Below are 24,524 nucleotides of genomic sequence, written 5' to 3'. Positions count from 1 at the left end.
GGAAGTTGAGGCCCATCCTGGTCCATGTTTTCACCATTACCTCAGGAACAAAGAGGTGATTTTCACAGGTGGGAAGCCCATGTTCACCAACACACGAGTCCAAAACCCACAGCATTTCTCGGTGCAAGAACACAAGTGCAAGATGCAATGTCAGACTCATTCTCACTGTATCTGGTGACAGTTTGGGCACTGATGTCACTCAGAACAAGCTGGCTCAGCACTTTCCCCAGCCCCTCAGAAGAGAGGAAATGAAACAATGCACCTAAATTAAGAAGGTGCTTTTTTCAGTGGCTAAACTGAGCGCTTCCACCAGCCACCTTCAAGCTGACCATAAAACCTGCACTGAAGCTGGCCACAGCTCATTTCTCTCCTGACAAGGCAGACAGCTGAACTGCTGCACCTCCAGGTGATCTGCACATCTGGTTGACCCAAACAGTGACAGCCTGAGCCCTCAACAGCATTTCAGTGCCCAGCTTTTCCCTGGCATCCTGCTGCAACACAAGGAGCTCCCACAAAACATATATCCTGCATTTTCCAGTTCGTTCCTGCGTATAGCAATAAGGATATGGAACATTACATTAGCTGTGATCCTTCAGAGCAGGAAAACAATCTGAATTCTGTCCTCCTGAATGCAGGGGGAGCTGAGATGGCATTTCAAATACTTTTAAGGGCTGCTCACTCTTGTTTGCTGTGGTTCACCTTGGGTATTTCCAGAAGATATTCCACAAGTAATTTGCTGGTAGATCTGGATTTTACCTGAGATTTTTGCAGGAGAAATCATTTAAGAAACTGTAGTGCAAAAAGTGAATTTCAAAAAAAGAAAAAAAAAAGCCACCATTACAAATACCTAAGCAATGGGAAGAACTACTACATACATGTTCTCAATATGTAAAATACAATTTATTGTATTTAGGCTGTTCATAAGTATCAACACAACGTATTATGTTTGAAACAAACATCTTGCCAATAAATACTATCTAAACATTAATATTAATCTTTTGATCAAATGTGTACAGTGTATTGACTCAATATTGCACAGTGAGTTCTATATGACATTTCCATAGTGCATTCAGTTTGTAACAGGGATAGCTTGCCACAAATATTGCAAAGCATCAGAGTTGACTTTTCCAAGTGAAAACAGCTGACCTATTCTATTAGGGATGGAAGGCTGGTATAAATGTCAGTGTCTTAGGTTAACTGGTTATGGATTCACAGAACCTAATGTTTTCATGGATGAGGAGACTTTGTTTCTAATATGATTTTTATATTATTGTAAAAAAATCCCACTTGCAAACAGAATGAGGATATTATCATCAAACTCCAGTGAGCTTGTAAACAGGCTCATTCCAGTAAGCTTGCTCTCTCCTGTTCCAGTCTAAATGTAAATCATATATTTGATGCATTAAAAGCTGTACCTCACCACTTGAATTTCAAAGGCCAGGCTGTGCAAGCCCCCAGCATTACTCCAGCTCTTTGTTCTCATATTGAGGTTAGGACTCTGTACTTGCTGGCAGAGCAGAGCTGACATATTCTAGTCCCAATAGCTTTCAATGTATGAATGCAGATATAATCTCACAGTGGTTCTATAATTAATTGTATCTCATCTTTATCTGATTAAATCTTGATTCTACAGCATCACTTCTGTGTGGGGTGGTCCTGCCAGTCTGTCTGGCATTCCCATGCTCACACAGAGGGCTGGGTGCTGCCAGCAATGTGGCCAGCTGTCCTGGTCCCCTGAAAACCAGGGACTCCTGGATCAGATGGACTCATGTGCTCTGGTCAGCACAGTCTCAAACCCTGGCAGGACTGTGGCTCACAGCAGATTTTCAACAGCTCACTGTTACTCATTCTCAAGTCCAGCTATGACAAAACCATGTCCATGGCAGTGGGAGATGACTGTTACAGTAAGGACTGTATGATTTGACCTGTATTTGCATGAACTTACAACTGCTCTGACATTGCAGAAGGACCTTAAAATGGGTATATACTGCTTTGATATACATTTAAGCTACATTGCCTTGCCAAAGTTGTATGAACTGCTCAAAATGCAAATAAGAATCATGGTCATAGAATGACTATGACTGACTTGGAAAAGAGTTGACCATCAGTATAATGGTGCTTAATGCTTAGCGTGTAGTATCCCTTAGTGCTTAGCATGTAGCATTTCTTTAAGTAAAAGAAAATTCACTCACCAAGTGATACAATTAAAAATTTCTAAGAAACTACTGGTTAAGTATTACCTCATGATTATGTAAATCATGTTTATATCCCTCCTCTTTGCTGTTTATCAGTTTGTATATATTTAGATTCTTTATATTCAGGTAACAGAGATGAAATACTTATTTCTATCTAAAAAGACAGTAGGAAAAAACAGGGATTGAAGGGATTTCTCTTCTGTACAAAAAATACATTTTTATGACAGCAGCCAGTACCTTCACAGTAGGTCCTTTGCTCCTCTACTTACCACCAAGGTTCAGTCATCCATAACACCATCATAAAGTATCAGAATTGTTTCTCTTTCCATTTTTCAACACCGACATTCAATATGCTACTACGGAATGTTTCCAAAGCCTTACGCTACATCCCGATAAAATCAGGACTTTTTTTTTTTACTTTAAAAAGGAACTAAATTCATGCAAATAAATAGATAATGTGCACTGAAATACTCAATTCTATGATACAGGTGACTTTGGAGAAAAGTCCCTTTATAAATAATGAAACTAATTCTAATAAAAGAATATAGTTTCAAAAAAAAATTTAAAACATTTCGTTTTACTACAAGTCAACGTTTGCTATGTGTTCAAGGAGACTACATTTTCTACCTTGTTGTGTTAATCTGTGGGTTCAGTGTCACCCTTTGGTACTGTAGTGAATATTTGATTTTGAGGAATGGCTTCCTTACGCAGTTCTTGTAGTCTGGCGTTTCAGTCTTCATTTGATTCTGCATATGGGATCTCGGGTTACGCCCAGATCTGTAGAAAGAGAGAGAGCTGAACACTCCTTTATGACAGCGACTCTTCTGTCAAACATTAAATTAGCTTTGGCGGGGCAATCACATTAGTGGTACAGAGTATCAGCAGCAGTGGTATCACGTAACCCAACAGCAAGCTCAAACTTAGCCGTTCTGCTAGCACTTGGTGGGGATTTTTATTCGGCTTTGCTGTTGGCGTTTTACGCTGTTTTATACCCTCCTTAGTTCCTCTAGAGCAGTTTTCCCCTAACTCCCCTTCCTCCTGAGCCCCGGTCATTAAATGGCTGAAGAAAGAAGCACCCGCAGCGGGTTCCTGGGCACTTACTCGGAGGGTGTGGTCCCAGGAGCCCGAGCAGAACGCGGTCCCGTCGGGAGAGACCCGCAAGGTGCTGACACGGTTTTCGTGTCCGAACAGAATGGACACTCGGGAGCCCTTCAGCACATCCCAGACATTGATGGTGTAATCGTTATAGCCCGCGAACAGCAGGCGACCTGCAGAGAGAATGAGATTTTACACAGTGAGGGCTCAACGTGCCCTGACCGCAGCCAGGGCCTTCTGCAGGACAGTGGTCACCCCGAGCCCACCCCGAGCCCACCCCGAGCCCACCCCGTGAGCTCTGCTTCCCCAGGCCAGCGGTGCTCCCGTGGGACAGCCCTGCCCGCTGCTGAGCTGTCCGTGCTAAATGCTGGAACAATTCCAGTCATTCATTCATGTTAAAAGCACTGTCAGTTTTAGTTAAATTACATAAAATGTGTTCAGACGTTAGAGATGGGGGATGACTCCAAACCGTGACAGACTGAAGAGCGCTTTAACAGCTATTGCAGGGTAATAGTACTTTACTCAGACCTTACACAAGAAGCTGAATACAAATGTTTGAATGATTAACAGACAATTTGGTAAGTGATTCACTGCCAACGGGACAAGCCGTGGTGCTTGTGACCATGACAGAGACATTTGCCTCGGTTCCAGGAGGAGGGCAGTCCACCACCCACTCATCCCCACCCAGGGTGACTGGGGAGCTCTGCATTTGGGCTGGGATAGGAGGGACAAGACTCGAGCTTATGTCTCAGGATCTGCAGTGAAAAGTGGCAATGACTCTTTCTTCATACCCCTCTAATACATTTTTACTATTAATCATTTGTTATGCTTTTAAAAACTATTTATGTAACTGCACGTAATAGTTTAGCTACATTTCATGTTGCCTTTGAAATGTTTTTCATTATTATTGTGAAACTCTAGCCCAGCTGTAGTTAATGGCAAAATATTTCCTGCCTTCAGTAGGGCCAGGAAAATACTTTTCATCACTACAACGAAGAAATAGCCAGCTAGGTTATTTAAAGAGTAATTATTTTTACAGAGGCAAAAAAAATGCTTCCATGCATTAAATGTTTCTTTTGGTACTTAGTACTTTTGATAACTTTTAATAACAAATGTTTTATCAAATTAAACTGAAAAATTGTACAGCTCCCCTCAAATCTCAACACTATGATAACCTCCAAAGTTCAAGTCTCACCACTGAGAGAGAAGTCCACACTGGATGCTCCAAAAATGATGCTCTCTTTGGAATAAATTGCTACTTCTCTGTCTGCACGAAGGTCATATAAACGACACTAGGATTAAAACAAAACCAACACACATGCCTCAGTAAATGCTGGAAGCACTGGCTAAAATATTTGGAAAAAGTGGGAGTGGGAGGTGCAGCCTAACAGATATCACGGGAAGCGGCTGCTTGGCTTCTTTCCTTCTGCTTCTTTCTGCTTCCTCCTTTCCTTCTGCTTCTGGCTGCTGCAGCTGGGATCCTCTAACAGGGATCTAAGCAACACAAGGCTGTTTTGTATACATTGCAGGAAGAACTTTCTTTTTCAAGCCACTTCTCTAAGCCTCCTGCCTGTCCTGCTAGAAAGACATGAGTGGTGGGCTTTGGACCATGGCTACCCACTGGAGTCCCCACACCCTCTCGCTTCCCCTCTGTGGTTTCACACTTATCAGGGCATCCTGCTGCTGGGGGGGTGCATGTGGAGACAGTCTCTTAAACAACAACTTAGCCACAGCTGGAGCCTGGGAGATGGGATCAAATCTCTACTCATTGTTGAGAACACGGACCATGTGGCACAGAGGAGCCTAGGTGGTAGTCCTGGCTCTGAGTAAGCCAGGACAACAAACAGTCCCTGCCCTGCTGAGAGGCCTCTCTGTTTGAAAAACCTACGTGAAAATAATTCAAGTGAAATAATACATTTTAATGCAGATCTCTGGTTTTCATTTCTCATGGAAAATTCCAAATCACCTCTGACAACCTATACTTCCTGTTTTTATCATTTGCCAGCAAAATTGGGCTTGTTCGACATGGAAATCATGTATCAGACTTCACTGCCAGACTTCAAACCTCACTGCCATGCAGAAAGGCTGTCTGTTAGCCCTGAAATCAAAATGCACTTTTGAAACTATGTGAACTGAAACCCCTCCTCAGTAAGTTAAGCTTAAGCAAACACTGGCCAGATGGGATTGCTAATATTAAGGCTTTCCTATTGAAAAGTGGCTGGTATTCAAGTGTGCACATAAAGAAGTGGCTGTTTGATTCTCAGGGCAGTGGGGAGCTGCCAGGTATGTGCAGTCCAGCTCTCCCAGTGCTCCACACAGATGAAAAATTTCGTCGGACTGTCCTGACAGGGAGTTGGGGTCACTGCAGATGACAACACTGTCATCTGAGCATGCTTTTATGGATTACTTCCAGTCAGGATTATCTGTTCCTCAGAATCCCCAAGCATATAAATCAGATCAACGATACCACTCTGTAACACTGCAAAAACAAACCTCTTCATTTTAAGAATGAGGTAGATGGAAACTGCCAAAACCTCTGTCAAAAGTACAGAGGTGGAATTTCCCATTCTCCTGCTTGAGTCAGGGGTGTCAAGAATAGTTAAAAAAGTAAAAACCCATCAAATAAATAAATAAATAAGAACTTGTGATACTGGGTGTTAAAAGAGAGTGCTTTCACTGGAATTTAATGGTGGACAATTTCTCTGTACCATTCCCTCAGCATCTCAAGAGCTCACAGTACTGCATCCATGTGTGCAGAGAGCCACTAATCTCACCACAGGGCTAGAGGCATTAACTTCTAATCACAGTTTTTAAAACATAAAGTCAGGGTTCACTCTCTCCAGAAGAGCCTTGGAATGTCTCCACATCCAATGAAGACAAAAGGAATGTTTCTACTGAGTTCAGCTAGCTTTGGAGCAGACTCAGAACATGCTCTGAGGGCAGAGAACTTTATCTAAAGTCTTTGCTCTCAGGTGACTCAGTGTGATGTTTGAATGAACAGAAGAAATAAGGTGCCAGGTGCCTCCCCATCATCTGCCCTCAAGCTACACTCAACAGCTCAGTCCCTGCAGGGCTGTGGTGAGGCAGAGCCTGGTCCCCCCAGGGACACACCAGCTGCAGGGAGTGCCATCAGCCCTGAGCATCACTGGGGGCAGAGGGCACCAGGAGCTAAATGGCATCTTGTATACCTTGTGCTGATCCAATTTACCTGTCAATACATTCTGAGTCCCTCCTAGCAGATTGCTCACAGATAAGCAAGATCCACTAAGAGCCACTGTGTGATCCAGGACAACCTGGATGCAGAGACTCACTGCAGCAAAGAGTGCTGGCAGTGAGTCAGGGCCGACAGAGGCCCTGTGACCAAGGCCACCCTGGGGCTGCAGAGGCCAGCTGCCCTCATCTGCCCTGCTCTGCCCTGAGCCTATGGCCCTTCCACTTTCTGGGACATGCTGCTTCTCCTGACACAAGTTGCAGCACTTCAGCTGGTTCCTCCCATGCTGTGACCAAGAGCTGTATGAAGCCAAATCTCTTCCAGTAAGACAACTAATTTTAGTCACGAAACTTCAAACATAGAGAATCTGAAATGAGTATTTGGACAGTACCTCTTGTAGAGAAGTTTGCAGAAGTGACCTACAGTGTTACATGATTTTCCCAATAATGTTATATATGGTATTTAATATCTTATCTTACAGGATTACTATTTCTGCAAATTTGGTGTCACAGGCCCAGTTTAGTCACTAAAAGTCTTCTGTGGATGTGACCTAGTCTTTTAGGAAAATCTGACTTGGGAAGCAACAGAATTTTCCTAAATTAGGTTGCTGAATGAACATACCGTGGCATCGTCTGAACCAGAGGCAAAAGCATCTCCACTTGGATAATATCTGTGCACAAGTGAAAGAAGACCAGAACACATTACATTACTTGCATGAGGTCAGACTTCAGAAATAGAATCAGCACATTGCTCAACACTGCAAACGTGTCCTCTCCCAGAAACATACTGACCTGACACTGTTGATATCTGAATCGTGGGTTTCAAATGACTGGACACACTGACCAGACCGCATGTCCCAAACCATGGCTTTCTTGTCACATCCCTAGTAAGGAACAAAAATATCACTGCAATTGTGCAAATGGTGACATTCACCCCTCGTGTGTCTGATATTTCTCATCAAGCCTGCTACATTCAAAGGCTCTGAACATCACAGCTCTGAGAGGATTTAACCAGCCAAGCAGTGCCAGAGCTGGCTGCAGTGGCACCCTCACCTGTGCAGCTGCAGGTGGGAGCAGAGCTGCTCATGAAGGCTGGAGCCCCATGCTGCCCTGCACTCACCACCCTGCTCTGCTTGTGCTGCTGCCCTACCTCTGTCTGCAGCCCCACCATACCACAGCTGCACAACTGACCTGCTCCCTGACCACTTAGTGTGATCAATATAAAAAACTAATACTGAGCATTTAAAGTTTTATAACTAATTCTTTTCATACACTGAAAGAGAAAATTAAATAAGTGCATCCAGAGGGTTTCTTGCCTAGCCTCCTACCAGAATTAACCCGTGTCAGGGCTCTGCACCCACATGCTTGATGGTGTGGTTGGGATGAGAAAAACAGCATAGCAGCACTTCATCTCATCCTCAAGCTCAAACCTGCCCTTCCAAGCTGTGCTTTGAAAAGATCATTTAACACTCAGTGCTCAGCACCCTGAATTCTTTGGGCAAGGGGCTTGGCTCATGTAGTCTACACTGTCCTTGGGGCAAGAACCATCTCATACCCGTAGGTATGAGCTCTCAGTTGCAGTGTCTTACTGCTGTCACAGTTGTGGTGACAGGAAAAAGAACATGGACTTTGCTTTGAACAGTGATGGGAGATTTTAACAAACTTGCCCCTGCTGAGGAGCAGGCAGTAGGCAGGCTCAGCTCCGGGGGCTCAGCCTCTCTGAGGCTGTGTGGGAAGCACAGGGCAGGCCAGGTGGCTGCTGCTTCTGCTGAGCCAGAGTGCCCTGCCCACCAGACCGTGCCACACACGTTATTTATTTTAATCAAATATGATAGCTAATTAAATAGTCTCTTCACAATTCACATGTCTCTCTTTTTTAAAAAAATTCTGTTGTTAAAATTAAATCCTAGTGTTTTTAGTAAAGATGTCATTATTTAGAAGAGGTAATACTCCTTGGCACCAGCTTGTGGTTTCTGCACAAGGGAAAACAAACAGGATAGAGAATATTTTGGACCCAGCATACTTCCCTCTAAAGCCCCACCACAGCCCAAGCCCAGCCCTTCATATTGCTTCCATGTGCACTATTCTTAATGACCTCTCTGGGAGTTTGGGGGCAAGACCAATCTGACAAGCTGGTGCTTTGACTCCTAAGGTTTTGAAGGCTAAACCAGCCACCAGCTGTGGACAGACGTACCCCCTGAGTGATATCCAAATCAGCTAAGGAGCCTTGCTCAGAGGGCACTGAGCAAAACAGCCTGGGGCACAGCCCTGAGCTCACCCGGGAGGGCTGGAATTTTCAGTTAGGGCGTTAAATGTAACAGCACCCAGCCTACATGCTGATATACTGACCCTGCTTATTCCAGTTCAAGGTTACTGTCCTACAGAGGAACAGTATTCAGGGAGTCTCTCTCTGCCACCATACCTTCATACTGTTCTGCCTGTACCTGCACTGACACGATGCAAGACAGGTCTTCACTGCAGTGGTGTTTTACATGTGATGAATTAAGCGAGTGCCTGTAAGCACAGACATGCCCAAGCTGCTCTATCAACACAAGTATGACATGTTCTCTTAGCAGTACCAGAGCTGCTTGCGATTCCTTGCCCTATAATAAGCTGAGCTGTTCCCAGGGAGAATGAACCTATCCTTTCTGGGAAGCAAGCTCGGTGACAGGAAAACCCGAGAGAAGTAATGCACTTGGATGGAATTAGCTTTCAGTCACGCTTTGGAGCAGCTGTGCTACCAGCAGGCAAACTGGGCCAGTGTGCTGGACTCTGCTCCTGATGGGCCAGACAAATTTGATAAAAAGAGCCATAACAGAAGAGGTCCATGTTTACTGTGTAGGGATAAGACCATGACTCCAAGCACCCCTAACCCATGGTTGGCACCCTCTGGCACAAGGGCCATTTCCATCATCAAACACAGGATCAGCCCTGGGCCAGTGCTGGTTGGGATCAGAAACCAACCAAGCTACTACTGGTACCTTCAGCAAAGTTACTGGCAGCAACCTGCCCCTCAGCTACCACCTCTCATCTGCACCCTCACTTTCTAACGTGGGAAAGACCAAGATCACCTTGAAAAGGAGCTGAGCCCCATCCCAGCCACCTTTATGCCTGGCCTGCCTCACTGCCAGGCTGTGTGCCAATGGCTCAGCTGCCTGGGAACAGTGATCCCCAGTGATCCCTCAGCAGCAGGACATGATTTGGAAGATGCCCTGGGTACTTTCCCAGACCAGTCCAGTCCTGCAGCCCCAGTGAGGTTTGCATGTTCCTCTGGGCCAGGACAGGGAGCGGACAGTTTTTGACCGATGAAGGGGCTTTAAATGCCTCTGGTGCTTCTGGAAGGCACAGAGGACTCAGCAACAGCTGAAGATGTGGCCACACCTCATCTCCCTGCTCCAACTTGCACGAGGGGTTAGCCAGTGTCCAAGCTGCCCCTTGACTCTGGGGAGCAGTTGAGGGACACAGTGGCAGGCACGTTATTTGCAGCCCCACTTTGATGCTCTGAGCACAACCTGATGCCTGTCACACCCCATCTGGCTCCAGAGAGCTGGGCACGGGGAAGGAGCAAAGTGTGGAGTCCTCTGCTGTTCCAGGCTCCCACCCACAGGGACTCACACCTCTGCTGTGGTAGGAGCCTACTGCTCTTACTCCCAGCCTTCCCCTTCCCGGCAGAGGCGTTGTTTTGATCTCGAGCTGGATTGCTTTGATGTGGGGTGGAACTTGCTAAGTAAGCAGAACTGCAGTCAGACTGGCTGGGTGGGTTTGACCCCACAGTCAGGGGTTTAATTTGCTCCAGCTTGGAAAATGTGCTTGCAATGAGTGGATTGCACTGGGGCATCCAACATATACTCCAGCCCTCTCTCAGTGACGTCGTGAGCCTCCTGATTTGCTGCCTTTTCACTTCCATGTTCCTTAGTTTGGTATTATGAGAAGAAGCTCCTGCTTACCCCAGAGACAAATGTATTTCCTGTTTCAGAAGGGGCCAGGTCCAGGCACAGGACATCAGCTCCATGACCATGGAAACTCTGTAGGAGTTGCCCACTCTCAACATCCCACAGAGCACAAGTTCCATCTCCACTTGCTGTCAGGATCTATAGGATGTGGGAAGAAGAGTCACAATACAAGATCAGCAGATGACCTTCAGGTTACAAAGAAACAACTGACATCCTACACATACACCAAAGGACAGCTTTAATTTAATTAAATATTATGCAGTAAATCAAAGCCATAAGCCCAGTGTGAACCTAAGTACCGTTTATGGGTTTTATTTTTAAGGAAAATAGGTAGAGTGGAAAGGAGAGCTGTATGGACACCGCTATACCTACACCATGTTTCAATAATGGTCCTTTCTGTGCGATGGGGTTTGCAGAACTGACAGCAGTAAGGATCTGCTGGTATTTTCATATTCTCTAAAAAGGTGGCAGAACAACACTGGTATTCCTGTCTGTCCCCGTACTTCACTCTATCCACATTTAGGCTGCTGGAATTCAACCCAGGTAAATGGAAGAACTCTTGGAATTAAGAATACCTGCTTAACTCACCAATTTTTTTTTTTTTTTCTGCTTGAAATAGGTTAAACCAAATTAATTTGGCTTAAGACATGGGTTTTCTGAAAGGGAAGTAAGCCTGTCTAGACAGTTGTTTGATAAGTCCACCAGCTCTCACTTGTCCAAAACCATTTGTGTGTGAAAGGGCTTGAACATACACTGGCTGAACATAGCTCACAGCTTCTCATCTGCTACATTACTTGTAGAAAGCACATGTGATCAGAGCTTGTTATTGTGGCTAAATCCTGATGATGCTCAATTGTTCAAAATTTCCCCTTGGCACCCGAAACTGTTATGCAATCACAAATTCTGTAGGTTGGAAGAGTCCCTGTGCACTGGTGTGGAAGGAAGCAAGGGTGAACGTAGGAGGGCTCTCAGTTTTGTACACGGGTTTTTCTCATGGTTGGTGAAGAAACTCAAGTGATCCCAGTGGGTAGTTAGATGTTAAAAACAAAATTCTCTTCAAGAAGAAAATGAACACAGTCATGAAACCATTCACAGAGTTGCATAAAGGTTAAACACTGAACATGTTTGACAGATGCTCCAAAAATTCTTCCTGTAAACAGAGGTAAAAGCTGCAGAACAGACTGTTCCGAATCCTGCAGCACAGAGATGCTAATGCTCTCAGATGATAATAGCAGAAGAAAGTCCTGACTTGTCTTTCTGGCCAGCTTTGGAGCCTGGATCAATGAACTTTCCTGTTCTGGGGTATATTTGTACTTGGCTGAGGAATGAAGACTTTCAGCTCTGAGGATTTGCTCTTGTAACACTGTGTAAGAAAGTCATAAGGGGAACAGGAGTAGCTAAAGGTGTAAGGGAAGGGTCTGTTGGCAACCCAGAGCTCCAGCTAATGCTTAAAGAGAAATGTTATGGACTCAACTTCAAGGTATTGCTATTGAAAACCAAACCAGCTCTGAAGATCTAAGACCAGGAGGGAATTGGCAATCCTTGCTAAGAGACTGTGGCTAGCAGCACTAGGGGCTCGAGCAGCACTGGATGGGGACCCTTGCCTGGCGCCCAGTGGCAAGAGGCAGCACTTGCTGAGGGCAGGGGACAGCAGGGACACAGCCCTGCTCACAGGGGCACAGGCACCGGGGCTGGGAGCAGTGGTGAGAGTAGAGGGGCCACCCTCACCTGTACTTCCTCCACCATCGTGGGATTCATCCTGCTCCCCAGCCCTGCCTGCCCTATGCAAAACACTTGAGATCCCAATTAACTGTTGCTATTAATAGACATGGAGCATTGTCACGTGGGGAGCATTATCACCCCGCAGAGCTGCAGATACCTAATTTAGGAAGAGAGGCTCCCTGGCTCTCAGCTCACTGAGGCAGGGGAGGCTCTCTCAAGCAAGGCTGGTTTGGGGCACTGAGAACAAGGTGCGTGGGTCACCCAGCCCTGCAGCTCAGGGCCCACGTGGGAACATGATGGGGAGCAAGGGTGGCACCCCCTTTTTCAGCACCCACACAGCCTGGGAGTGACTGTAACCCACGATGAGCCACCCCCAGAGCTCTCTGTCCACTGCACTGCCCGAAGCCCACGAGCACACTAAACCCTAAACTCCTACCCAGTCTTCCACGCCTCTGTGGGAAAACTGAGCTGTAGTTTAAGACAGAAGTCAGGGCAGAGCTGCAGCCCTGGCAGCACCTGGCAGTGGGAGCTGTGGGGACACTGGGCTGGGGGACACCTCCACCTCATGCTAGAGCTGCTCCAGGACAGCACCACATCCCTCCTGAAGCAAACTGGGAGAGCAGAGCTGCTCTGCACGCATCTGGAAAAGCGCCTGCACAATGTACTGTGTACCCTCAGAGTTACTTAATAGTTTTAATCCTGAATAGTTTTAATCCTGAGGCCTTTATGTAAATGAAAAAAGAAAAGAACTCTGGGATTCTCTGGGATCTGCTACATAACAGTGTCCTAAGAGAAGCTTGGCCAACCTGTTTGCTTGTATTTGTTTGAATAATAACATGCAGTGCCATAAATGATCACTTACAAGCCTAGCAATCACAAGAAAACTTCTTTTTAAAGACTTCAGAAAAATTTCTTTATATCCACACTGAATATTAAGAACCTTAATCCACTGTGATATTATCTAACAATAGTAGTACATGACCTTCAATATCAATGCAATTTGCTGTATTTAATATGGAAAAAAAAGACCCAACTTTTCTTTCTTTTTTATTGTGAAAAATAAATTGCTATTTTTCCTGTCATAGGATTTAATCCCGATGCATATAACTGTAGACAAGAAATGAGAAAACTGGGTTTGTATCTCATCAGAAACATTCCACTTAATTTAGACTACTCTAATTCCACATGACTCCTGCACAGGAAGGTCAGAGCTAAGCAAGCCTGAGTGCTGGGTACCTCCGCCACTTGTTTCCATGGCAATGGACTTAAATTAGCACCTCAGAGTCATTACAGAAACCAGAGAGCGACAAACAACAACATACTCTCAGCTTCACATGTCCTGAAATAGAAGCAACGAGAGCTGATATTTCCTTCAGAAGAGCTCCAAATATCTGGAAGAAGGGGACATGGTATTCCCTTTCCAGCAGCTCTATTGACATCAAGAGCTATGAAAAGGCTCCATTCTGCCACTTATTTTGCTGCAGAACTGCACTGAGAAGAGCTTTAATTAAATTCAGAAAACAGAGAGGACAAGGGGATTATCCTGGCTCCTTTCATCATCTTCTGTGTTCCTAGAAAAAGAGATCTTTGAAATACACAATAGAGAGGAAGGCTGGCTTGGTCTCAGAAGATCTGCATTCAATTCCTGGCTTTGCCATCACCTCCCATTGTGGGCCTCTGTGCTCCACGCCACTGCCTGTGAGATGGGGACAGCATCACTCCTTTCCCTCAAGGGAACGCAGTACTGCATGTACAGACAACAGGTATGGCCCTGTGGGGCATCCTCAAGCTCAAATGTATCACTTGGTACAAATAAAAAATACTAAGAATGAAAGCAAAAGCAAAGTTGGCCGGATGTCCGGGACAAAGCAGGCAAACAACACAGTCAGCATCAGCTGGCACAGCACCCAGCCTAGTCCTGGCTGCACCGTGGTTTTAACTATTTGCAACAGTCTGGGCTCCTAAAGGCACAAACTGGCACAGAGCTGGGGAGCAGATACCCCAGGTACCAGCGAGCCCTCTGCAGAAGCCACAGGCCTTTGCAGGGACAGTCCAGCCACGGGCTGGGACAAGCATTTCCTTACAGCAGCTTTTGCAGCACCTTCGCTGCCCCCTGCGAGGGTGTTCCAGCAGCCCCTGCAGGGGCAGGACCTGGCCCTGGGTGCCCCAGGAGCAAGGGAGGACATGTGCACTGCACCCCAGTGCAGCTCCTGTCAGGTGATGGTGAGCAGAAGGTAGAGAAAGCATTTACCTGCATGTCTGAGTTAGTGAAGCTGCAGGCAGACAAGTAGTTCGTGTGCATTGCAACCGATTTCTTCTTTGCAGCCATATTTTCATTTTTTTCAAATGTCAGAGGGTACACAGAACACTTGTTGTCCAGGCCACTGAAGAGAGTAATAATAGCAGTAACAGAGAGAGGAGAACTGGTTAAAACTGCAACGACAAAAGGCGAGTGGTGATAAGAAGGAAACCACCTGTCGGTGCTGTGCTGCCAAACCCTTACAAGTACCGACTTCCCTGTATTGTGCTGTGTGGGATCTCCCTGTGCAGGGAAGCCCCAGCTGCCTCACAGCCTGGCTGCTTTACAGAACTTGAACAGCTGCGCCTCAGTTTTTTTCACCCTTATCAAGTTTATAAATGGCACTGAATGAAACCTCACGAAAGTATAAACTGGGAGGTGACAGCAGCCACCTCAGGGTTAATGTTTCACATACAGCCAAACTGCCATTTTTCTGCTGACATCTGTCACTGTGAAGATCAGTGTTTAAGCATCATTATACACCTACCTTAACAAATTTGACCCAGCTCCTACAGAAAAGGCAGTATAGCAAGTAAGTAGTAGGTGTGAAGACAGAGCTTTTAGAAGAGTTTGGAAAAAAGGCAACAGAAGCACTGACCTCTGTAGCTGCTGTCCCCCTCCTGGACAGTTGTACCAGTTAAGCTGTGTCAGACCCAGGACTCATTTCTAAAGGGCAGGACTTATATCTGACCCTTTCCCAGAGCCGTGGTAGATCAGTCCTGCCCTGGTCCCCGGGATGCTGGCACACCACCAGTTGCTTACATTATGTATGCACTGGTGCTTACACTACATATGCACTTACATTATGTGCATGGCACTTAACTGACAGCACAACAGAAATCCAGAATTAGGTGCAGTATATATGTGCACTCTCTGCTACAGGTGTAAAGACAGAGCTTTCTTGCCATTCTTTGGGTTCTAGTCAAAAACACAGTTTCCAGACTCCTTTCCACACACAATTATGAGGTCTGCTTGTCTGTCTCAGTCTGCTGCTTTCTAGATTTGCAAGCTGCATGCTGAAGTCTCCCTTTGTTCCTTTCTCTTGTCCCAGAGAGACTGCTTTGTCTGTCTGATCCATCCAGTCCCTTCTTACAAGATGCTTTGCCAACATTTAATCTCTTTGCTTTTTCCCCCTATATAAATTCACTTTTTCAAATCTGAGCACTCAGAAAACTTCTGGGTTATCAAGAATAGGGTTACTTCTCCCCATTCCATCTTAGCAAGGTCTATTCACTTACTGGTAACCATTAATAATGAACCTCTATGTCATAAAAAAAGGAGTGCAAAGTAAGAACACGATTAAAAGCTCTTTCCCTTAGAAGATATATCCAACATAGACAACCACACTGGGACAGGGAAGTTGCATGCATGCAGAATTCCTAACCCATGATATAAATGCTGAAAGAGGATTATTTTCCATGCTTACACAACAAATGTTACTGCACTGAAGTCAGTGGAGATAATGTGTACGAGCCACTATGGAAATAGAATCAGAGGCACTGAATGTAGAGCTTCCACCCACCATCATGGCATGCAAACTTCTATCTGTCAGGTTCTGAAGCCACCAGGAGACTGCAACAAATCCAACTTGTCTGTGTAAGCAGCTGTGGAAACTGGGAACTTACCCACAAGCAATGGCACATCCAGATGGGGCATATGCACACGCCATCACCCAGGTACACGGCATCGTCACCGCGTGCTCCTGAAACACAGCAGCTCTTGAGTCTGGCACCTCACTGCTTCTCTAACCCATGCAAGGAGAACACTGGAGAGTCCTAAGTTCAGTATTTCTGTGGGACATCCTTAGGGCCAGTGAAAGGTACAGATGATTCCCCCAGCCATAACTCACGTGTAAGGCTGGGACAACGCTGACTGCAGAATGCAACAGAGCACATGGAGGATGGCCAGTCCTTCTCTGACACCTTCCCCCTTATTCATGAGCCCCAAACTGATCACAGAACATGTTTTATTTGGGTCATCCACTGCTGTGAAAGGTCCCACTGCTGCACATGTAAAAGTGAGTTAAAAACAGGTAGCTTTTCCTCATCTGTGTGGTGCAGGGTGCCAGGAGGCAGTCCAGGCAGGGCTTGGAGGAGCAGTGGCACCATTTCACAGTGAACACCACAGCTGAAGAATCCCCACTGATCACACACAACACCTGGTACAGGGGTGCCCTGTTTTGCTGGCTGGGCTTTGCCTCCCTTGTCAGCAAAGAGGTTGGATCAGAGCCTCCCATGGAGACCATGACAAACCCCAGTGCCCTGACAGGGACTGTGCTCAGAAACAGGTCAAGGGAGGTGACTGGCCCTGGGCTCCCTTTTTTGGGGTGCAAGTGGAAGTCTGCATTTTCTCCCATAATCCCACTGCCTCCAGTGACACCTGTGGGCCCTTCACCTCATCCCACTGTCATTTGCCCTGGACACAGGATTTTGCTGAAGTTTCACTTACCTTGTTGGTAGTGAAGGAATCCCACACAATCACCTTCCCATCCTAAATGAAAGCACAGAGAAAGAGAAATTGAGGCCTTCCAGAGACATGGCTGTAAGCCTGCTTCCCAGTTTGGAGAAAACTCCTGCTCATTTCCTTTCCCCAGTCTGTTATGTCCTTTTGTCTCCATCTTAACAAAAGTACAGCAGTCACAGTGAAGCATCAAGGAGACCCTTCTCAGCAGTGCTGTTGTCTCTACCACAAGTGTATCCCCTCCTCACCGAGATGACTGATGTTTGCTTCAAAGAACAATTTATTTTTCAATTTTTTTCCCTTCCCTCTTAATGGCTTCATGAGAACTCCTTTCCCCTGCAGCACACGCCACGTACAGGGCCATCTCCTTAGGAACCTGCCACCTCTAAGCCCTCACTTGACTGTTTGTGGATATTGCACTGTTTATTCATCTTCCCTTTCCACTCTGATCCTGGTTTTCCCTTTACTTGTCACTACACTTACTTAACCTTCAATTATCCATTATACAACCTGCTAAATAGCCATCATAGAACCCTGTAACAGTGAGCAGCACAATCACTTCGTGTACACCAAGTGTACACTCGTGACAACAACTTTGCCTTATGCACATAATACTGTTATCTTCCCTGTATCATGAAAGTGAAATGTTTATTACTGAGCAACAGCTGCTTCGGTACCTGGACTTACACAGTTCTTACAATAGAGTAAAAAATGCATTTCAACCTGTCTGTTCAGCTTTCTGATCTACATACTAACATTTTAACCACTTTAAAAAATGTGACTTTAAATATTTAAAATTATTCTCCTTGTTGAGATCACCATGAATGGTAAAAACTCACAGTAAGTGAAGGTGGCTTGCAATGCAGATTGCCTATTTTTATCTCTCAAGTGAGACCCCTGGCAGATTTCATGTAGGTCAATGAACAGCTGTGAGGTGCAAGGAGCTCACTCACTGCCGTGCTGGGCTCAGGACGAACCAGGGGATCTAGAGAGTAATTATCTCATTACCTCCTCCGGCTTATGAGACTGGTCTTGAGCAGGTGGTAGGACTGTTTCTCAAAATGCCCAACTAAATGCAGTAATTTTGGCAGGATGTTTGAGGCTTTCAAGGTCATACAAATCATACAGACTGCAGAAGAAATTTCTGTGCATAGAAATCTTTAAAATAATTAACATTTCTTCACTTCCCTTTTCCTGATGATTTTCTCTGAACATACAACTTGAAAACTTTGCTCAATATTTCATCTGCAAAGAACAAGGAAATAAATGTAGACTCACATGGGTTCTATTCTTTTATTGTAGCAGGGAATATGGGAAAATCTGTGTATGACTGGACAAGAAATATTTAAGCATTAGCTACAACAGGTGTACCAATGATTAAAAGGTCACATTTACACTCTCGGAATAAATACATTGCCAATGAACTTCTTTCAGGGCATCTTGAAAACATTTACAATAATCCCAGGTATCATCTGCTAAGAGTGGCACACAGCACAGCCACAAGATTTGTACAGTTCCCAACAGCACCTCTGAAAAACATCTGCCCAAGAGCATACCTGGGAAGAGCTCACAATTCTTCTCTTGTCTTTGCACCAGTCCATACAGAGAACTTTGTTTCCATGGCCCTTCAGGGTCCTCCTGGTCTTCATCACAAACTGTCCCAGCGCCTCCACACGCTCTGCCACCTGATGAACTGCAAACAGCTGATGGTTAGAGAGCCCTGCATCAAAGCACTGCCCTGGCAAATATCTGTTTATGAGTAATGCCCTTGGAGGAATTAATCCATGAAGGCTGAGTCCATGGTGCAAGGCAATGAACTCTGCTTCAGAGCTGGCAGGTGGCTAACACCAAGGTGGGTGGCATATGAACATATTCACCAGATAAACACAAGGAGGAATTCACTCAGGGCTTGAATTCCATGGATCACACAGCTGAAGCTCTTGCAGACCATCCCACCCAAGTGTAACTGGAAAACAGATTACCCCTTTGCTCCCTCCTGCTGGGAAATCCTCAGGCTGAAGGTGGACAGACAGTTGTTCTGGATGTGAGACTCCCAGCTGCAGCTGGCTCTCAGCCCTGTGGTGGTGCTGCACTGGGTACAGGTACTGGCCACTGGTGACTGCTGCGCCATCCCTTTTTGTGGCCAGGAGCAGCAAGGGCCAGGACACAGCTCTGAGTGAGCAGGAAAATGGACATTTGCTGTAAGAGTGCACTACCCAACTTTCCAACAATAACTATGGACATCAAAGACTTCATGGGATGTCCCTTCTATGAAAGAGGGAAACAGAGGGCAGGCAAGCAACTTTCCTGAGCAGCATCTTCTGGTGGAGAAGTCAGTTCTTTCATACCTCACTTAATAGCAGTACTTTCAGCTGATATTCTTAAAAACCCAACAAATTTACATTTCTGTTTGTGCAAACTGACTTGGACATAAAATTCATGCAGCTGACAAAACTAAAACCCTGATACCTCAAGCTGGGGTCACCTGTAAATGTCTGGGAGAAAGTGTCATCTGAGGAAACCTATTTGCTCTTCTCCAGCATGTTCCTGCAGCGTGGAGCTGAGTAGGGCCATGATGTGCCTCAGCACCCAGGGGCAGCTCTTCACACAGAGGGAGAGTGAGACTTACTTCAAGTCCAACAGCAGAGTAGAGGCTGAGGCTGGAGACTCTGGCACCAGAATTATGAATTACTCTGTCTAGAGAAGAGCTGATAGGATCCAGCACTTCCTGTGTTGTGTGGCTGTCCACACCAAAACCTAAGATGGTCCAGCTGCTGTTGGCTGTGGGGGCAATGCCTGACTCAAAGCTTCTGAAATAAATGGAGAAGCTCATGGAGATGCTTTAAGGAGTTGGTGGAGGAAATCTTAAGCTTTTCACTGCCCTGCTGGAGACTGAGCTCCACATCCCCTGTGGCAGGTGGTGCTTTGGAGCTGCCTTGCCACTTCACCCTGCATCGCTTTTCTGGGGCTGCAAGAAAGCTCACGGGCTGGGAAGGGCTGTGACAGTGAGAGAGCAGGCATCCTGAACTTAGAGGTCATTTCCTGGCACAGGGTCAGTGAAGCAATTTCTGCCCAAGGCAGAGACTGATTTCTAGTGGATTACCTTTTCAGGAGTTGTCTTTCAAAGCCACCACACACCCAGGCTGTGCCAGAATAATGCTCTCACCTGAAATCTCTGCTCAACCAGTCTCCCCGAGCCAGGGGACAAGTGCTGTCCACCATTCCTCATGATTTGTCCATAAGTCAGAAGCAAGTTTCTGAGAAAGTACCATATAAACCCACTGAGGAAGAGATGCATTTCCCCCACTATTGCCCATGGAAACCTGCCAAATGATCCAATCAAAAGACACGAAACACAGGACAGGAGGTTATTATGGCAGCTGGAAAGATGCTTGTGTCCAGAATATATCTGAAAAAACAAATGCTTCACAGACAATGGACAAACTGTTTCCATTATGTCAACGCAGCTGAGACTCTGTGAAATTGTCTGGTTTAGCCTCACTGATTCTCTGAGGACCCTTATCTCCAACCACAGCCACAATAATCCTGCTCCCGCCTAGCACAGGTTTGAGAGTCAGATAATTATTTTTAAGCATTCCCCAATATTGTTCAAAGATAGTTGAAAATCATGCACTCAGACAAGTAGATCAGCTAAAGACAGCAAACAGCCTGAGTAGTTTTACAGAGGCCCAGATAAAACTGCCTGGTTTTCTTAAAAATATTGTTTGGCCTGAAGAGGAGGTGTGGACTTGATGCTGGGTCTTTAATCTTTTCTGTGTTGGGTCTAATGGTCTCCCTGGCCTTAAAAATTCATGGATTGCACAAACAGAACAAGCTTTTATCTACATCTAAAATTTTAAGCTCTTGAATTGACTGTTTAAAATTATAAGACAGCAAATCAAATGCATGTTTGGCATTTCCTTTTTCTATCCACATTTTTGAGAGCTGCTGTTCAGAACCAATTGAACAAATAAGGGCAATCCTATTTCAGCCAGCTGTTTGTTTTGGGAACAACTGATGGAAAGTCATGATCTGAGCAAAAAAATGCAAAAGATGCAATTTTAGATTAGGGGAAAAAAAGCCCCAAACCAACCAACCAACCAACCAACCAACCAAGCAAAATCCAGAAATGATGCCTTATTCTGAAACTGACAAACTCTGCAGAAATTGTACTTGGGAATAATTTAGGTGTAAAAAAGCTCTGATACAGAATCAGTGATATAAATATCGCAAGGGAGCATTGTTCTACAGCAGCCTAACACTTCTGTCTTAGAAGTGCTGTCATGGCTATGCAAACACGGCTTTACAATGGAAATGTACAGATTTCACATATGGCAAAGAATATCCTATGACTGTCAATGGCACACACAGTTACAGTATCACTGCAATCATAGGTAAAACTCTTTGTGAGCAAAAATGGGTTTAAGAATACGCTTAAGAGGTCTGTTAAACACAGGCCCTGCTACTTCTGATACAGAAATTATACTGGAGGAATAGGGTGATTTATGGTAGTGTTTCTGTAATGAGGGCATCTGTGTTTGTTTACCAATTCTGATTTACAGGACATTCATATAACACATGTTTGTCTAACTTAGGCAAGAAAATGCTGTTTATTCCAGAATATATATATTTTATTTTAATCCTTCCCAACCTGAAATTCAAAAGTGTTTGTCAGTCCCTCATTCTTACAAAACACTAAGAACTAAGTCACTGGATACAGGCTCAGATTCCTCTCCAATGCTTAAGGCGTCAAAACACATGAAAGAAAAGTTGTAATGACCCACTAATATTTCTAGTAGAGTGACCTATATGATTTCAGAGGGCAACGGTAACTTATATGTTTTTCTATAAAAAAAGTACCATCAAAAGCAAAAAAAAAACCAAAACAAACAAAACAAAACAAAAAACCCCCACCCTGCAATGTATTATTGTAATTATAAAATCAAATAGTGATAATAAAAGAATTCTTCATATCTCAAAACTTGTGAATACCTCTTTGAAAAGCTCTATAAAGGTAAGGTTAGCTTCTTTTTCCTGAATGGGGAAGGGGATAGGGGGAGGGCAGGGTTGAGGTCTGTCCCTCGCATTTCTGTCGGGTTATCCCCGGACGCTGAAGCTGCAGCTGATAACGGTGAGTTACACATCGACAGCTCCAGCACTGACTCACCCCGCGCCTCTGAATCAGCACTGCATCCCTGCAACTTGTTTCCCTGGCGGAAGGGGGGCAGAGGAGCTGCTTTTGCAAGCAATGCTCCTTTTTAAGCCCTTCCACACCCCGGGTGAAATCCCGGCCTCGTTAAAGCGAATTCCCATCAACTTCCACATGGCTGGGGCTCACCCTGGCCCCTGGCACTACACCCAAACGCTGCGGGCGGACCCCGGGCTGCACCGAGGGTATCCCGGGGTCCGCGCCCCGCCGTGCCCGGGATGCTGCGGGGCCGTGCCCGCCCCGGGCCGCCGGCCCCAGGGCCCCTGCCCCGCTCCCGGGAGCCACGGGCCCGGGGCCCGGCGCTGTCCGGCCCGGGGCAGCGCTCCCCGCTCCGGCCCGGCCCCCGGCCCCGCTCCCGGCCCCCGGCCCCGCTCCCGGCCAGGCCCGGCCCCGCTCCGGCCCTGCGGCCGCCCCGCCGCCCGGCCCCACTCACGCTCCACGTCGTGCAGCTTGGCCCGCTCCTCCTCCAGCTTGCCCTTCAGGCTCTCGGCCTCGCTCTTCAGCGATGCCAGGGTCTCGTTCTCGTGCAGCCCCTCGGTTGCCATCTTTGCAAAGGAAGCGGGGAGAGCGGGGATGAGAGCGGGAGGGAGGAGGAGTTTGCCAGCCCGGCTCCCGGGGATGCTGCCGCGGCTCCTGCTGCCTCAGCAACGGCGCCGGAGCCGGCCCGGGCTCCCCCTCCCCTCCCCGCTGACGTCCAGGGCAGTCCTGAGCACGCACACCGTGGGGACCAGCATCCCCGCTCCAGCCTCTCCAGCATCCCCGCTCCTGCCCGCTGCAGCATCCCCGCTCCTGCCCGCTGCAGCATCCCCGCTCCAGCCTCTCCAGCATCCCCGCTCCTGCCCGCTTCAGCATCCCCCATCCAGACTCTCCAGCATCCCCTGCCCAGTCCGCTCTGGCATCCCAGTGGTCTCCAGGCCGGCAGCTGGGACCAGCCTCACCTCCTGCTCCGCTCCCACACATATCCCAAGCCCTCTTCACAGCCCAAAGGCTTCATTTCCCCAGAAACACATGCCAATGGCTCTTTCTGCTTTGCACCCAAATTTGTTTGTACAAGATGCACACTCTGTGGGGGAAAGAAGAAAAAAAAAACAGCCACCGGCATTTTAAAATATCAGATTGGGAAGACAGATCTTGTCCAGGCTTACCAAATCCCATTTTAGCTCCATTAGGCCCTGATACTCCTATGGGTAGGGGGTACTGGGAGAGTCAGCTATGCAGGTCTCTGGCCCAGTTCCTGTGCCAGCAGGATAGATGCAATGGTGAAAACTCTTCTCTCTACTATTCTTTGAATTCATAACTTTTGAATGTGGTGGTATCAGGGTTTCTTTCCTTTTTTTTTTTTTTTTTTGGTCTTTCCTTTAGACAAGCTACCCCTTTCACCTGCTCTCAGATATGCACATTAAAGTCTGTGGTGCTCCCAGCTCTTGAAACAGAGCAGTTTCCAAACTCCCAAAGAGGGAATAAATAGCCCTTGACTTTGGTGTGGTGTGAGCTTAGGGGCTCAGCTCTTTGGGTTCTGCTCATATGAATGTGTGCTGGGCACAGGGAGCAGCTGATGCTTCCAGAGAAAGAACCATGACACACAGCTTTTTGTTCCCTGGGAGTTCCTTGAAAATCTCCCCTTCTTATTACAGAATTGTCCTTGATCTACAAGGAGCAACTCTGTGCTTATTGACTCCCATTGTCTCCCTTTAGCCAGAAAATAGCAGATCCAGTGGCTATTGTTCAGCCTGGGGATGTGCCAAGATTGGAAAGAGAGATAAGAAAATGCTTGTTTGCAGCTGTTGTTTGGTCTCTGGGCACATCCTGGACAAAGTGTGGGCCTCAGAGAAAATAAAGTCCTGTCCCACACTGGGTTTAGAAGCAGTGTTGCTGTCCAACTGGGATGCACAGGAACCTTGCTGAGCTCTTCACCATCACTCTGGAGCTGAACTCAGGCCCTGCTCTGGTCACGTCCACAAGGTCCCTTCTAGTCAATGGCTCTGCAGGCAGAAACTGGTCACTTCACTGGAGGGTCAAATGCAGTGGATGTATTTCCAGTCTTCTCATTGTCCACAGAAACTGGTGTGACCTAACCCCACCAGCCTGATGGCCACGCAGGCAACCCTGAACTCATCCATCCGGTTACATTCAGAATCACAAAAGCAAATGTAGGCAGTATAAGCTATGGGTTCACATGCTGCTGGATAAAGGAACATCCTTCAAAGCCCCCCAGAGTAATGAGCACATTGGAAATGCCTTCCACCACAGACTGTGCCAAGGAAATAAAAACGGAGTATTTTTAAAGTGATACCAAAAGAACAGGAAAAAAAACCCCAAGAAACCCAAAGATCTTTTAGCAGGAAAGTGACAGAAAGCTTCTCCCTGTGTGTTATCTTCAG

General features: G+C 46.4%; 1 protein-coding gene across 1 annotated transcript; it reads right to left on the bottom strand.

Moving 5' to 3' along the window:
- GNB5 (G protein subunit beta 5) lies at positions 1 to 22,794 on the bottom strand. Its single transcript, XM_069026331.1, has 11 exons — positions 22,577 to 22,794; positions 18,491 to 18,627; positions 16,923 to 16,964; positions 16,100 to 16,176; positions 14,427 to 14,559; positions 10,448 to 10,591; positions 7,293 to 7,384; positions 7,123 to 7,171; positions 4,486 to 4,582; positions 3,297 to 3,463; positions 1 to 2,972 (listed from the first exon to the last, which is right to left on the bottom strand). Exons 1-11 carry the CDS (start codon positions 22,686 to 22,688, stop codon positions 2,961 to 2,963), a joined length of 1,062 nt encoding a protein of 353 aa, XP_068882432.1. The 5' UTR covers positions 22,689 to 22,794; the 3' UTR covers positions 1 to 2,960.
- Positions 22,795 to 24,524: the final 1,730 nt, after the last annotated feature.

This window comes from Aphelocoma coerulescens, chromosome 10, assembly GCF_041296385.1.
Source record: "Aphelocoma coerulescens isolate FSJ_1873_10779 chromosome 10, UR_Acoe_1.0, whole genome shotgun sequence".
NCBI lineage: Eukaryota > Metazoa > Chordata > Aves > Passeriformes > Corvidae > Aphelocoma > Aphelocoma coerulescens.
This window is presented reverse-complemented; position numbering and strand designations above follow the sequence as displayed.

Excerpts from the sequence above, each read along its gene's own strand:
- GNB5 (XM_069026331.1), bottom strand. The coding sequence starts at position 22,688 with ATGGCAACCGAGGGGCTGCACGAGAACGAGACCCTGGCATCGCTGAAG. Across the intron at positions 14,560-16,099 it reads GGATGTGCCATTGCTTGTGG|TGGCCTGGACAACAAGTGTT; the intron begins GTAAGTTCCCAG and ends TACTCTCTTCAG. Across the intron at positions 10,592-14,426 it reads TCACTAACTCAGACATGCAG|ATCCTGACAGCAAGTGGAGA; the intron begins GTAAATGCTTTC and ends CACATCCTATAG.